The sequence below is a fragment of the Barbatula barbatula genome, assembly GCF_947034865.1.
Source record: "Barbatula barbatula genome assembly, chromosome: 21".
Lineage (NCBI taxonomy): Eukaryota > Metazoa > Chordata > Actinopteri > Cypriniformes > Nemacheilidae > Barbatula > Barbatula barbatula.
In genome coordinates, this window is record NC_136784.1 from 11,197,625 (window position 1) to 11,210,570 (window position 12,946).

The window sequence follows — 12,946 nt, forward strand, 5'->3', positions numbered from 1 at the left end:
TTATGTTACAGAGGTCTTTAAGAACCAACAGCAGTCTAGAAACACGGTGTGGTATGGTGTGTATGAATGCTGTATTCACCATTCATTCTCAGTGGTTTTCATCACTGGCGAGCAGCTGTTCACAGTACAGAAGTTATGTGGAATGAAATCCGCCTTCGCTCTTGTCAAAATAATATTGCCTTTTTTCTTGTTGTAAAAGGTACTGTATTTTATTGTATTATATTGATGTGCTTGTTCCCATATTGCAGTTCTGTGTACTTTATGATGAAACCCCTATTTCACTGACCAAAGTAAATACTGTGGTCTTTCATGTACATATTGTGTACATTTTTGTGTGCTTGTATACGGATGCATTATAGACTAGACTGGGACCGACTGTGTTGGTAAGCAAAATAAATCCTGACTTAGGTAGTTTCAGTAACTGTGTGAGCAGCTATGCAAGCCCTCTGAATCAGCACTGATGGGGACTGCAGAATTCTTCAAGATCGCTTTTAAATGGGCTCATTCCTCACCAGATCTTGTTTGCATGCTATGTTCCCTCCAACCGGGCGAGCATGACCTATATGTGTATGAAATATCAGATCATCTGGACTGAAGACAGCAAGAATGCATACTCTCTGAAGGTTCATGCAGGGCCTCTAATCCACAGCAATCTGCTTTGGGGGATTTGAGGGGAGCGCTGGCTGCTTATTTAAAAAAAGATTTTCCAAAAAAACTGAAGAGAAGCCCACCCTGACAGCAGGTAGCCCACTTAAAGATGGCTCATTGTGCCATGGATGTAATGTGCTTTTTTCATGCCAAGATCTTTTTTGGGTTCCTTTTATATTACTTATTTTTTCTTATAGATTTTAGATTAGTTTTGCCTGGCAGGTGATAAAACTGGTAAATGTTTGAATACACTTCTATAGAAGAAAGCATCACTGTGTCGACAAGGTGGTGTCTCCAAAAAATACAATAGAAGTCAAAGAGGGTCAATGTATTTTGATTACCAGCATTCTTTTAAGTATCTTATTTGTGTTTTATGTTGGAATGACATGATGATGAGTATATGATGATGAAAATAAAGTTAGTTTGGGGTCAACTATCGCTTTAAGTGACTACTCAGAACATCTCCACAACCGTATAGCAACGCCCTGACAACATCCTAGCATCATTGTGACAGGTTACATAGACAAGCAGCCCTCGTGTTATATTTACAAAATGTGGAAATCTAGTTCTTTATATATTTTTGATGTTTCATTTACTCTTTTTCTTCCACTCCGCAGTTTTTCAGTGTCTGTCCTAATGACTTGGATCGACGTTATCGCTTCATGTGCATGACCTACATTTAGGTGTGGCTCATATATCTCTCCATCTCGCTCCGTCTCCCATCTATCCTCCAGTATTCACCCCATCCCCCTCCGCTCTGTCTGGTCATGGGAGACCTCAGCTTTGCCTCTCAGTACTACAGCCTTGGTTTTTTTACATGATTGAGGTGCTCGGCGGTTTCATTATCTGCCTTTCAATCTGCCTCTCTGTCCCTGTTTTTTGCCTTCTCTTATCATTATGTAGTCTTTTAGATCGATTGTATTCCTGGACCTCTATGCATGTTTCTGTGTATATATGGTCGACAAGATTTTAGTTTGTCACCAAAACGGAAGTTCTGATTTAGACACTGATGCTAGAAAAGACGGTTTTAGTTTAATTTGGGCATTCTTGTATAACATTAGATTAAGCCGAGCCGACTGTGATCTGTTTGGGTTTGTCTCCATGATCACAATCACTTTATCCTTAACTGGCACCATCCTGTCAGATTGTCCCCGATACATGTGTGGGTACGTGTAAACGTGAGTTTATAATGTCAACTGCTATAACTATTAACCTAATGTACCTTGTATACATTCAAGTGGAATTTGTGTGTGTGCAGAGCTGCACCGTCCACTGGGGGAGGGGGATGTTTCCCTGCATCAGCAATGTTGCATTGTGGGGGATTCAATATAGCTGTAGCAGAGGATATTAAAGCAGAATCCAGTGTTAAACAATAAGGTCCGATACCCTTCACATACTGACCTTCCTGTTTGTTACCAAGCAGGAAAATCCGATTGGGTGGGTTCTGTGGTATAGGGAGTCGAGTCGTAATAGTTTGAGAGGTTTGCTTTGTCCGAATTGTTTAATTTGATGTTGGTCAGCATCTAGATGACATTTTTGCCACATGCAGCAAACAATACTTTCACCCCCACAGACAGATGAATGGTCGTCTGTGTCCTTGTACAACCTCTTGGCGTTCTGCATTTATGAATATATTTATCATAATGCTTTTAAGGGTACATTTATATTCTAACTCTAACCTCACTGTTTTTTTTCTTTCTTTCATGTCGATTCTGCGCTGCTGCTTTGAAACAGGTAAGACAATCACACAACACAGGCAAAGTTTTACTGAATTGGTTGATTAGTTGTTTCCTTCCATTTATATTTTTGTATGCGTGAACAATACATTAGATTTGCTTTGTTGGCTGATCTAATAAAAGCTCAAAAGTTAAACTGAGCGATAATAAAATGATGCTTCATAATTAGACAGTTTGTCAATCTGGTCATTTTACCGGAAGTGTTCTTGGACACATTTATTTATAGTTGCGTATTGTTTTTTTTCTGGATCGATGCCTGACCCCTTTCTGCCATTACTTTATTATTATTATTATTATTATTAAACCTCTTTACATAATTTTTGTTTTGTGGTTAGAAACTAAGGGACGAGTTAAATGCTCTCTTATACTCAATAGCATTACCATGCCGTCGATAGATGTATATAAACTTGTTATAAGAATTTGAAGATTTAATGTTAGGGTATTTTACAAAACACAGAGCATAGTTTGTTTAAAAGGACAATTCACCCAAACATTTTTATGTTTTCAATTATTTACCTTCATCAATCATCATTCAAAACCAGTTTGACTTTCCTTCTTCAGTGGAACACAAAGTGGCAGTCAATGGGGGCCAATTTTGTTTGCTTGTTGGTTGCTTGTATGTCCATTTAAAGGGATAGTTCACTCAAAATGAAAATTCTTTCATTTACTCACCCTCACGTCATTTCAAACCTGTACGAATTTCTATCATCTGCAGAACACAAAAGAAAATTGAACAACGCTGGTGCCCCAACTACATCGGGGCCTCATTGACTTCCATTGTATGGACACAAAACCACTGAGAGATTTCTCAGAATGTCTTTCTTTGTGTTCCATTGACGAAAAAGACAGTTTTGAATGACATAAGGGTGAATAAATGATGACAAATATTTAATTTTGGGTGAACTGTCACTTAAAGTCCAGTATCCAGTTTTGAAATATGTTTTAAAGTAGAAATTCTGTATTCCCAATTCATTTTCCTTATACTGGCCACTTCTCAAGCTTACTTCATGGGCTCTTGATTCCCAACTAAGCTCCCTTTGTTGATAAACTGAAAAAACACAATACTGCTTAGAAGGTCTTTGGCTAATAACTGTTAATTGCAGAAAGTCAAGTAAATACTTCATGAAATGTTCGTTCTCACAGGCATTAATGACTGCTGGGTGTGTGTGAGAATGTTGAGTGCCATTATTTTGTCTCCGTCCTTACAAGTTGTTGTGTCTGGAAGAACATTGCTTTCTTTTGTTGAACATTGAATGATTTCAAGCCATTCACTTTCAAAGGCCATGTGGCCAATGTTGTTAGACCTTGAGTAAAAGTTAGTTGTTGTTTTGGAGTGAGGGTTGTCAGGGTCATCTTTGACTTTTTCCTACCAGCTTCAACCAAGTTTGTATGACAATGTATTAAAGGAAGAGTTCACCTTCGAAATGAAAATGTTGTCATTATTTACACGCCCTCTTGTCATTTCGAACCTGTATGACCTTCTTTCTTCTGCAGAGCACAAAAGAAGATATTTTGAAAAATGTTGGTAACAGAAACCGTTGGTCCCTACTGACTTGCATGGGTTTTGTGTCCAAACAGTAGAAGTAAATGGGGACCGACGTTCTTTGGTTACCAACATTTTTCAAAACATCTTGCAGATTTAAAATGATGAGAGAAAGTGATGAGAGAATTTTTATTTTGAAAAAGAACAATTCCTTAAAGGATTTCATTTCCAGAATTGTGACGTTATTGGACGGGTTGGAATAATCTTATGCACTCCTTAATAAGATTTATTCGTATAGGTGCTGCATTCTGTATTCTTTCTTTCATATGTGTTAAGGCAAAGGAGGAGATAATGGCAACTGGAAGATAAAGATAGCTTTTGTTTGATTATGCTGAATACACAACCAGCTTATCGATGCAAAAATTTCCTTTGTGATTTACACACACACACACACACACACACACACACATACACACACAGGCTCTTAGTCACGCAGGGAGTGCAACACATGCTCGGGCTCTGGCAGTGACATCACCTGTCTTGTGGTCAAAGTACAGTTCCTCTATCCGGCTCAAAAACACGCCGCTCGCTCAGAGCCACAAAGCAGCCAGCTGGTACACACACGCGGCCACTCCAGTGCAAACTACAGCAGTAAACTCAAAAAAACTACAGAGAGATAGAAACAGGGAAGTGGACGACTGGATTTCCCTGCAGGCGTTGGATTGGTGGCTTGTTGGCTTCCAGCAATCTTAAGCTTTTTACTGTGATCCTCCCACTTTGTGCCTTTTAAACAAATGTAGTTAGACCTCTCCGTAGCTTTCAGTTTATATCCTTCCTCTTGGACACATCTAGTCCCTCTGTCCAATCTGTCTGTCATTGCTTTTGATTTGACTTAGTCCGTTCTTGCCGTGGCGAAATGAGCGCTGCGGCATCGTACAGACAGTACCTTCAGGACCTCGAGGAAAAGAAAGGTTGGTTTCATTCAATATCTTTTTCTGTCACATGTTGCCGGGTAAGCGCCAGGCTTATATACATTATGTCCTTTGTGGTTTATGCTTTAAGTCCGGGTCCTTTGTTCAGTTGTTTGTGTATTTTGTAGGATAAGAGTTATGTCAATGGTGCAGTCAGGATTCAAATGAAGTGGTCATGTGTGCCGAGAGGCTGCTGTACACCAACAAGTTAACTCTGTAGTCACCTTGAACCTCCTGTTGATCCAGTTGTGAGCAGTAAACTAAGCAATAAATTCCCCAATTTGTGACTTAATGCTTTCTAGTGCCTAAGGGAAGGAGAAAACACATCCATGTTTGGTTATGAAGCTAAACAGCCTTAAGATTAAGATACCAGAATGTTGTTGTTTTATATTAGTGCTTAACTGCTCATTGAGCTGTGACTTTTGGAGTTTGTTTTGGTAATTGATGCTTTGTTTGCACTTGTCATCCGCATCACCTATCAAATATTCCTGTCTACAGTAATGGTTCAGTTTATGCACTTTAATGAGCGCACGTGTTGAAAAAGGAGGGCGTGTTTGTAGGAAGCTGTTGGCAATGGTCATCATTTGCCTAAAGGGAGTAGTTTACATGACCTGTCTTAAGATTGTTTGTCGCTGTGACCTGATGGTCTTTTTTACTTCTTAGGGGTTACAGATATCAGACGGGTTGAAACCTGCCTGGCTTTCTTTAATGTTGGCGAAGATTCATCATCCATGTGCTACTTCGGTCATTGAAGATAGTGTTGCATTTATATCCTTTGTAATGTAATCTCACATCATGGGGTCGACATTTGCACAGGCTTTCAGGGTATGGAGCCAAATGGAAGTGTGTTGACCATATGGAGTAGAAACGGGTGGGGATGGGGATGTTTTACCCAAGTAATACCTAGACAGTAGCCCTATTGTCTGAGCCTTGCTAGGTCCCATCCAGAGCCAATCCAGCATGTTATGTCGGGAAAAGTAATTTTTCTTATAAATGCAATAGTGTCAAATTCAGGATCAGGTTTTAGGAGACTTTTTAAATTTGTTTTTCGATATATTGTTAAATAGTAAAGATATTATATAGCTATAAATAGATAATCTGTTAAGCCTTGTATGGTGTTCACGTTTGTGGATTTTTAAATAAAAAACATAAAAATGTATATAAAGTACTTTGGAGATGTTCAGTTTATCCAAATTCAAAATATCAAAATCTTAAGCAAAATAGACAGCATGAATAATTCATATTTTACATTTATCTCGTTGCGTCACATTTATAAAAAAGGTCCCTTTCTTTTTCATAAAAAAATCAAAGTCTTTGATAGGGGTAAAAACTATCTGGAGGATCAATTGACAGAAATTCCATATAATATACATAACTATGTCTTAGAGGTGTATAAACACTTTACATAATGAAGCGTTACATTTTTATTGTCTTAGAATAAGAGATTCGTCCATAACACTGGTCTCCCGTTACATTAAATTTGCCATGTTGTTTCTACAGTATCCCTAAAGGGACAAACTGCTCTACAGAGCGTGTTTTTTCTCCTACGGCAAAGACGCAAAAACATGACAACATCTTAGTTCTGTGCAGCCACCGTTGATACAGCTAAAATCTCCACATTGCTCCTTTAAGATTAGATTTTTTTTGTCGCTTTTAAGTGTAAAATTAGTGCATGAAAATGGAGCTTTTTAAGTGTATTATAATGCACTTTTTTCACTTAGGATTAAAAAATGGCTCGCGCACACACCTAACACAAGGGTTAAACAGTTTTGTGTGTATTCATTAGGCTGGATATTGTTGCATTACTTTGTTTCAGCGGATGATGTTGCACGTGGCAGCACCTGGACAGTGTTTGGGGACAGATGGTGGTTGAATAGGTAAAAACTTGAGTGTAGAACAGCAGGTACATGTCGTATGCGTCCAGAAGCGTGTTTATCACAATCTGGTCAGCGTGGCTTGACTTGCTGCTGTCTCTCTCCACAGAACTGTAATCCAGCTAACGCTAATTAGGCTCAACAATGGCTCAGACATTTTTACAAAAGCTCGCCACCAAGATGTAAACACACCAGCCTTTAAACCATCACACACATCCCTCACAGGAGTGGGCTTTTCTGAGGTCCGTTACAACAACCTAAAGACAGTTTGCATCCTGCAACTGTGATGCAAGCAGTACTCTTCTTTTAAGACACAGTTGGAGTTTTTGCACAAACTCAGCATTTATTTATGTCAAAGTACTACTTCTTACAATGTCAGCTCTGTGCCATCTCTGCCACGCTTTGTCAAGATGTTCTGTTTTTTATTTAAACTTTTGACTGGTCAAAGTCACGAGGAAACACTGTAGGTTTGTGGAAAGAACTGGGTCGGGTTTGCTCTTAAGCGATACAAATCTGTGAAGTTCCTGACTGCAATTCTTATCTCTTAACCGATGCCTACATCATAGTGTGGTGCGAGTTAAACATTTCTTAACTTTTGGTTTTCGTTTGATGACTTATTCTTTGCCTTGTGAATATTCTCAATGTTCTGGCAAGCAGAAGGAAGCAGTTGACAGGGTTTTGTTTTTTTCAGTGGCCAAATCTATATTTGGTAACGAACAATAAACTCTTCAAAATGGCAGATATTGGCAATCTGCACGACATGTTACCCGAGACCATCCTGGAGTCAGTCTGTAACACAATACTGATTCGATTGGAATGACATCATGTCACATTATTCCAGTATTTAGTAGCACACCTTAGAGAAAGCAGTGGCTATAATTGAACGTTTCCTGGCCCTCTGGCCCTAAGTGTGCTCTGGTGTTCCCGAACAGTGCAGCGTGTAGACTAACTATCAGCTCTGATGTGTTTCCTACCCTTGATTATATCATCAAATATCATAACAAGCCTTTGATCCACCGCCAGACCTCACAGCCAAACCCACACTGAGGCCGGTCACATTCACCCACATGATCTCTCTGAGAGCCACTGTTGCTGGGGCCGTGCCAGAGTTTTTGGCTTGGATTGTGTTGCTTATATGAACAGTCAAGTCATTTGAGAGAATTTGATTGTTTTTGGTATGACCAATAGATGTAGGATGATTTACAGTTCATCTCTTAACATGTAAATCTCATTGACTTTCAGTACTAAATGTACAATGGCCCAAAACGTATTTAGACCCGCAATGAAAAATGAATGCAACTATTTGCATTATCATATAACAAATCCTTTGTAAAGAAATGGAGCCCAAGCAAACTTGTACAGAAAAACATTTATCAAAAAGATGCTCTTGTGATTTATTAAACATTTGATATAATGCATTATCACATTGTTTAATATTTTGTATCAAATGCAATCAAACCTGTACGTACTCCAAACATGTCCTAATACTTTTCTGTGCCACTTCTTGGTTCACATATTTCTGGTAAAGTTGATCTATTATAGAGTAAACTACAGGGCAATGACCCAGTGTGTTTGTTTTTCAACTTGTGCGTGTGAGTAGAAAGGGATTTTAAATCTAAAAACTGTTTTGGAATGGTTTTATGCTAACCAGGACAGCGGGGCTAAAATATGTAACTACGAAGTGATACAAAGAAGGAGTGAGAGCGTTCTCTAGTACAGGAGCACATGCAGGCTGAGGCAGTGACCGAGATAAGAACTCAGGCTTGCATATCTCCTGTATGCCAGCTGGGTGTGGCGTGCCCAGATGAGAAAACGTCTTAAAAACAGCTAAAACGCTATTGGTGGACAGACTACACTCTAAAGTTGTGGGTAAACGATACTGTCATGCCCTCTGCGGGGCTCACTTGAATTGGCCATAAGTCTTTTAGACTGTTTCTCTTGTCCTGTCAACTCCTGATTTGGTAGCACTGGTTGCAAGGAATTATGGGATTGTAAAGCTACATTCCATAATTTTTTGGTTGGAAATAAAATAATTATAACAAAATGTAAAGTGTAATATATGTAAACTTAGCATAGATTGCAATGGAAAGATACAGATTGCAGCTTTAAAAGAATAAAAACAAGACATATTGTATTGCACAAATATTACAGAATGTTGTTTCTGCCAAATTTTGAAGAAAGCATTATTTTTTAAATGGTAAATGTAAAAGATACATAATTACTATTTTCTTAACAATGTAACAATGTCTTTACTCCTCTAAGGTTGTACAAGCGCTAGTCATGACTGGTTTCTGTCTCTTTAATCACAGAGGATAGTTAGAGGCAAATTACAGCAGTAGAGATTGTGTTGGGAAAATCTATTGTTACGTTGTTGATATGCATATGGGTGTGTTTGTGTTTTGTGTAGGAGTTTCCTTCAGTGTCTGTTTGTCTTCATAGTACAATTTGGTTCCTTCCCCGCTGACTCAAATGAGGCATTAATGATGTCATATGTCAAAAGTAGCTCCTCCCGCAAACATTGTCCTTTATTTAGTCATCTTTCTGCCACTCTACCCAAAATCATCTCAGGGACTTTCAATACTTGTCATTTCCTTTACAGATACATCAGTTATAGGTAAATTCTGCTCTGTTGGTTTTGAGGCTGGCAAGTGTCTTTGATGTAGTTCTTGTGACGTTTTTACAAAGCTCATCATAATTCAGCCAGTTTCATTTTGTCAGGCATTGATTGGATAAAATAACGTTAGAAGCTATCTTGTATATTGTTGGTGCTGATGTATTAAACATGCTGTTTCATATCAGTTTTATCAATAAAAGCTTTTTTTACAGCTCCGAATTGTACATTTGACCTTTTATCTGCAGTAAACGTTCTTATATTGTTGATGGGGTATGTTGAAGTGAACAACTTATAGAGCTATAAACTGATTGTGGTTTATGTTTATTGCTGAGTTCTCCTTCATTTAGTAAACAAATGGGTTGAAGAATTATTTCAGGAGATAGCATAAGATACAAATATTTCAAGCATGTCAGGTTGCTAGGGCATTGCAATTGAGTTACTAATGTGATTTTGATGGTTTAACTTACTAATGGGGATCCTGTACTTGACAAAGGCTGTTAACAGTATCTTAAAGGGACACTTTACCCAACAATAGAAATTCTGTCATCATTTACTCACCCTCAAGTGAGTCCAAATCTGTATAAACATCTTTGTTCTGATGAACACAGAGAGAGTTAATTGGAAAAATGCTTGTAACCAAACTGTTATTGGCCACCATTGACTATAGTCAAAAGTGCCCCAGAACTGTTTGCTTTCCAACATTATTCAAAATATCTTCTTTTGTGTTCAGCAGAACAAAGACATTATAAAGCAATTGTTCTTGCTTTGGTAGTCGATGGTGGCCAAGAACTGTTTAGAACAAAGAAATGTATACAGATTTGGACAACAAGGGTGACCAAATGATGACCGAATCTTAGTTTTTGGGTGAACTTTAAGTCGGACATTAGATGCAGTGATTAAACTTGAGTTTTATGACATTGATGGGCAATGGATGGAAGATAAAGTGAAACTAAATAGTCAAGCATTTTAAATATAAAGAGCAGCAGAAGATAGACGATAACCAATCACAAATCCATCTTCCTTACCTTCTTGTCAAGAAGAGTTACTGCTTTGGATAACAGATTTATCTTGGGAATGATAATACAGAACTGATGGAAGGTACCTGGCACCTGACCAACTTCCAGTGTTACTCTTCTCAATGACCTCCAGGTTGCAGCAGGGCTGTAAACAAACACACACACTCAGACTAAACACTTCCGTGTCCCTCTCCTTTCTGTGCGTCCTGAATGTCCTTTTGCAGTAGTGTGGAGAAGTTGATTTTTACCTTTGAGTTTCCTGCTTAAATGCTAAACTAGGCTTGTAAATCAATGAAGTGGGTAGTTGACAAATAAACCACACGTGCCCTATGATGTGACATAGCAAAAAATAAACTGTGAGGATAAATCTCTCTTATGCTGTTTTCTATAATAAATAGTAATAATATATTATAACACCAAAGGACACAGGTTTATTTGTCAACTACCCAGATATGCCGCATGCAAGTGGTTGTAAATGTCAAAGTGTATAAAACGTGAATGAAAATTCAACTATAAAGCAAAAACAATCATGCCTGTAAATGCAATTGTCTGTAGTTTGGATCTTCTGTACTGTATGTGGCCCGTAGACCAGATGAATGGATGTTGGGGCCCATGCTTACCTCATTCCGATTTCCCTCCATTGGCCCCAGTTTACCTCTTTCAACCCCAATATTTCATTAACTCCCTTTTTCTTTCTTCTTTGTTTTTCATCACAAATTTGAGAAAGATTAAGATTGACTTTCACATAGCATTAAAACCCTCTAGTTCCTCTTTCCATGTTCTTAGCCTTTTGTTACATTCGTCTTTCCCTCGCGTGTCCTCCATGTCCTTTATAGTTATGCTTCACCTTCAGTATTTTACACTTCAAACAAGCCGTGGACCTCAAGGGTCAAGTTCTTCTCAGCAAGAGCGGGCTTCTGGCCTGGAGTGGCTTGTTAAAAACGGATTACCTTTCTTAAATGAACCAGCTGCCGTAAGACTCATTAGCAAGACGACTGGTCATTTAAAGCATTGTCGAATAAAGGAAATGTGCATTTCTTCTGTTTGACAACATTCAGACCACCCTACCGTTTAGGACTTTTTGGTTTCATTTAATCACTCGGATTTCCAAGAAAAGTTTGAATGGTTTCATCCATCCGAATGGAACCCCACAAGCATTACTTACATCACATCACACAAGGCTTTTCTTGTCGGTGAAGTGCTCCCTCTTGGTGGCCCTTTCCCATGGTACAGTGCGTGACTGGCTGCACTGAGCACACAGAAAACTTGACTGTGAAATTCTTCATGCTGAACATCTAAGTGAACACTTTGTTTGGAGATGGCTACCAAGGTGCTTTAACCTTCGGCCGCCTTTATGGCTCCGACTAATAGCAAATTTCTCTTAAGTTTGGAAAACGTTGATGAATAATAGTCAAAGTTCCCACCACTGGAGCAAAACGTGGGAGACCCAACAACTAAATGTTGTATGGATGTCTCCTTTGGTCCCTCAGAGGGAAATGAAGGTCTTTTATGAGAGGTCAAGTGGCTGACAGAGGGCAAGGCCGGTACCTAATTTACGGGTTGCTATGGTGATGACAGGAGCCGGGGAGAAAATGGGGGGTGATAATGTGCTTTCACACTTTTGGCTTGTATTTGTGTATCCCCGCCACATTGCACCCCTTCTTTTTTATCCTTTCTTCCTTTCTTCTGTCCTTTCCCATCCCTAACCTCTTTGGAAATTTGTCTCTCTCACGACCTTCTCTCCTTATTCCGTCCCCCTCCTCTTTCTCACCCACTGTTAACCTGTGATTAAGTAAGGCTGTCGTCAGCGCTGGAGGGATGATTCCTAAAAGAGGTGCGAGAGTAAATCTCTTTCTCATTCCTGCACTAAGAAACGTCTCTCTTTACTTGCCTAATGTGCGCTGCTTCCTGGCTGCAGCGGTAAAGTGGCTCAATAAAAAGGCCCTTTTAAATGGGCATTGAACCGAGTCCAGGGAGATCAGTCACTGGTTGTGACGCAGCCGTGGTGTCACACACCAACACAAACACTGTGCTTGTGCCTTTAGGTTCACTGACTTCAAGGCGGATGAACTTTAAAGGCAAACTATGTTGACAGTTAATGAAAGGGTGACCCTTTAGATTGACGCTAGTATATTTATGTGGGTACATTCACATTTGTCTAAGAGGCCGTATCTGGCATGGGTTCAGTTTGTATCTGTCATTACCGGTACTGTGTGGTCCACCTGGTGGCCAAACTGGAATTTCTTCTTTATTTTTGACAAGATTTTGCATTCTGTTCTTTTTATGTCTAGTAAAGAATAGAGTATAAAAAATAGACAGTTTAATTTTAACAACATAAACAAACGTTACTGCCCATGCACACTTTTGTGACCCCAACTGAACTTCCGGTACACATTCACAAACAATAGCGTGCCTGTAGATTATTTATTATAACGATGAAAAGAAAGCGAGAAGAAGCGTTTTATTTATTTAATTAAATGAACATGCAACAAAATTCAACAAATCGTTTATTTAATACAATTATTTATACAGTAAAATAATAAAACAAATTATTATTAACAAAAATGTATTATAAATGTATAATAATAATATTATTAGACTGTA

The 12,946-nt window shown here is 38.7% G+C and overlaps 1 protein-coding gene across 3 annotated transcripts in view; it reads left to right on the plus strand.

The window, feature by feature from the left end:
• Nucleotides 1–12,946, plus strand: part of macf1a (microtubule actin crosslinking factor 1a) — a 140,516-nt gene that overhangs the window by 25,642 nt on the left and 101,928 nt on the right. The window contains exon 1 of one of the 3 annotated variants that reach the window (XM_079484512.1): nt 4,460–4,838. The exons of the other annotated variants lie outside the window; for them this stretch is intronic. Within the exon in view, the coding sequence (XP_079340638.1) occupies nt 4,784–4,838 (55 nt within the window). The 5' untranslated portion in view covers nt 4,460–4,783. Of the gene's footprint in view, nt 1–4,459; nt 4,839–12,946 lie in introns of those variants that run through there. 3 annotated transcript variants of the gene reach the window in all.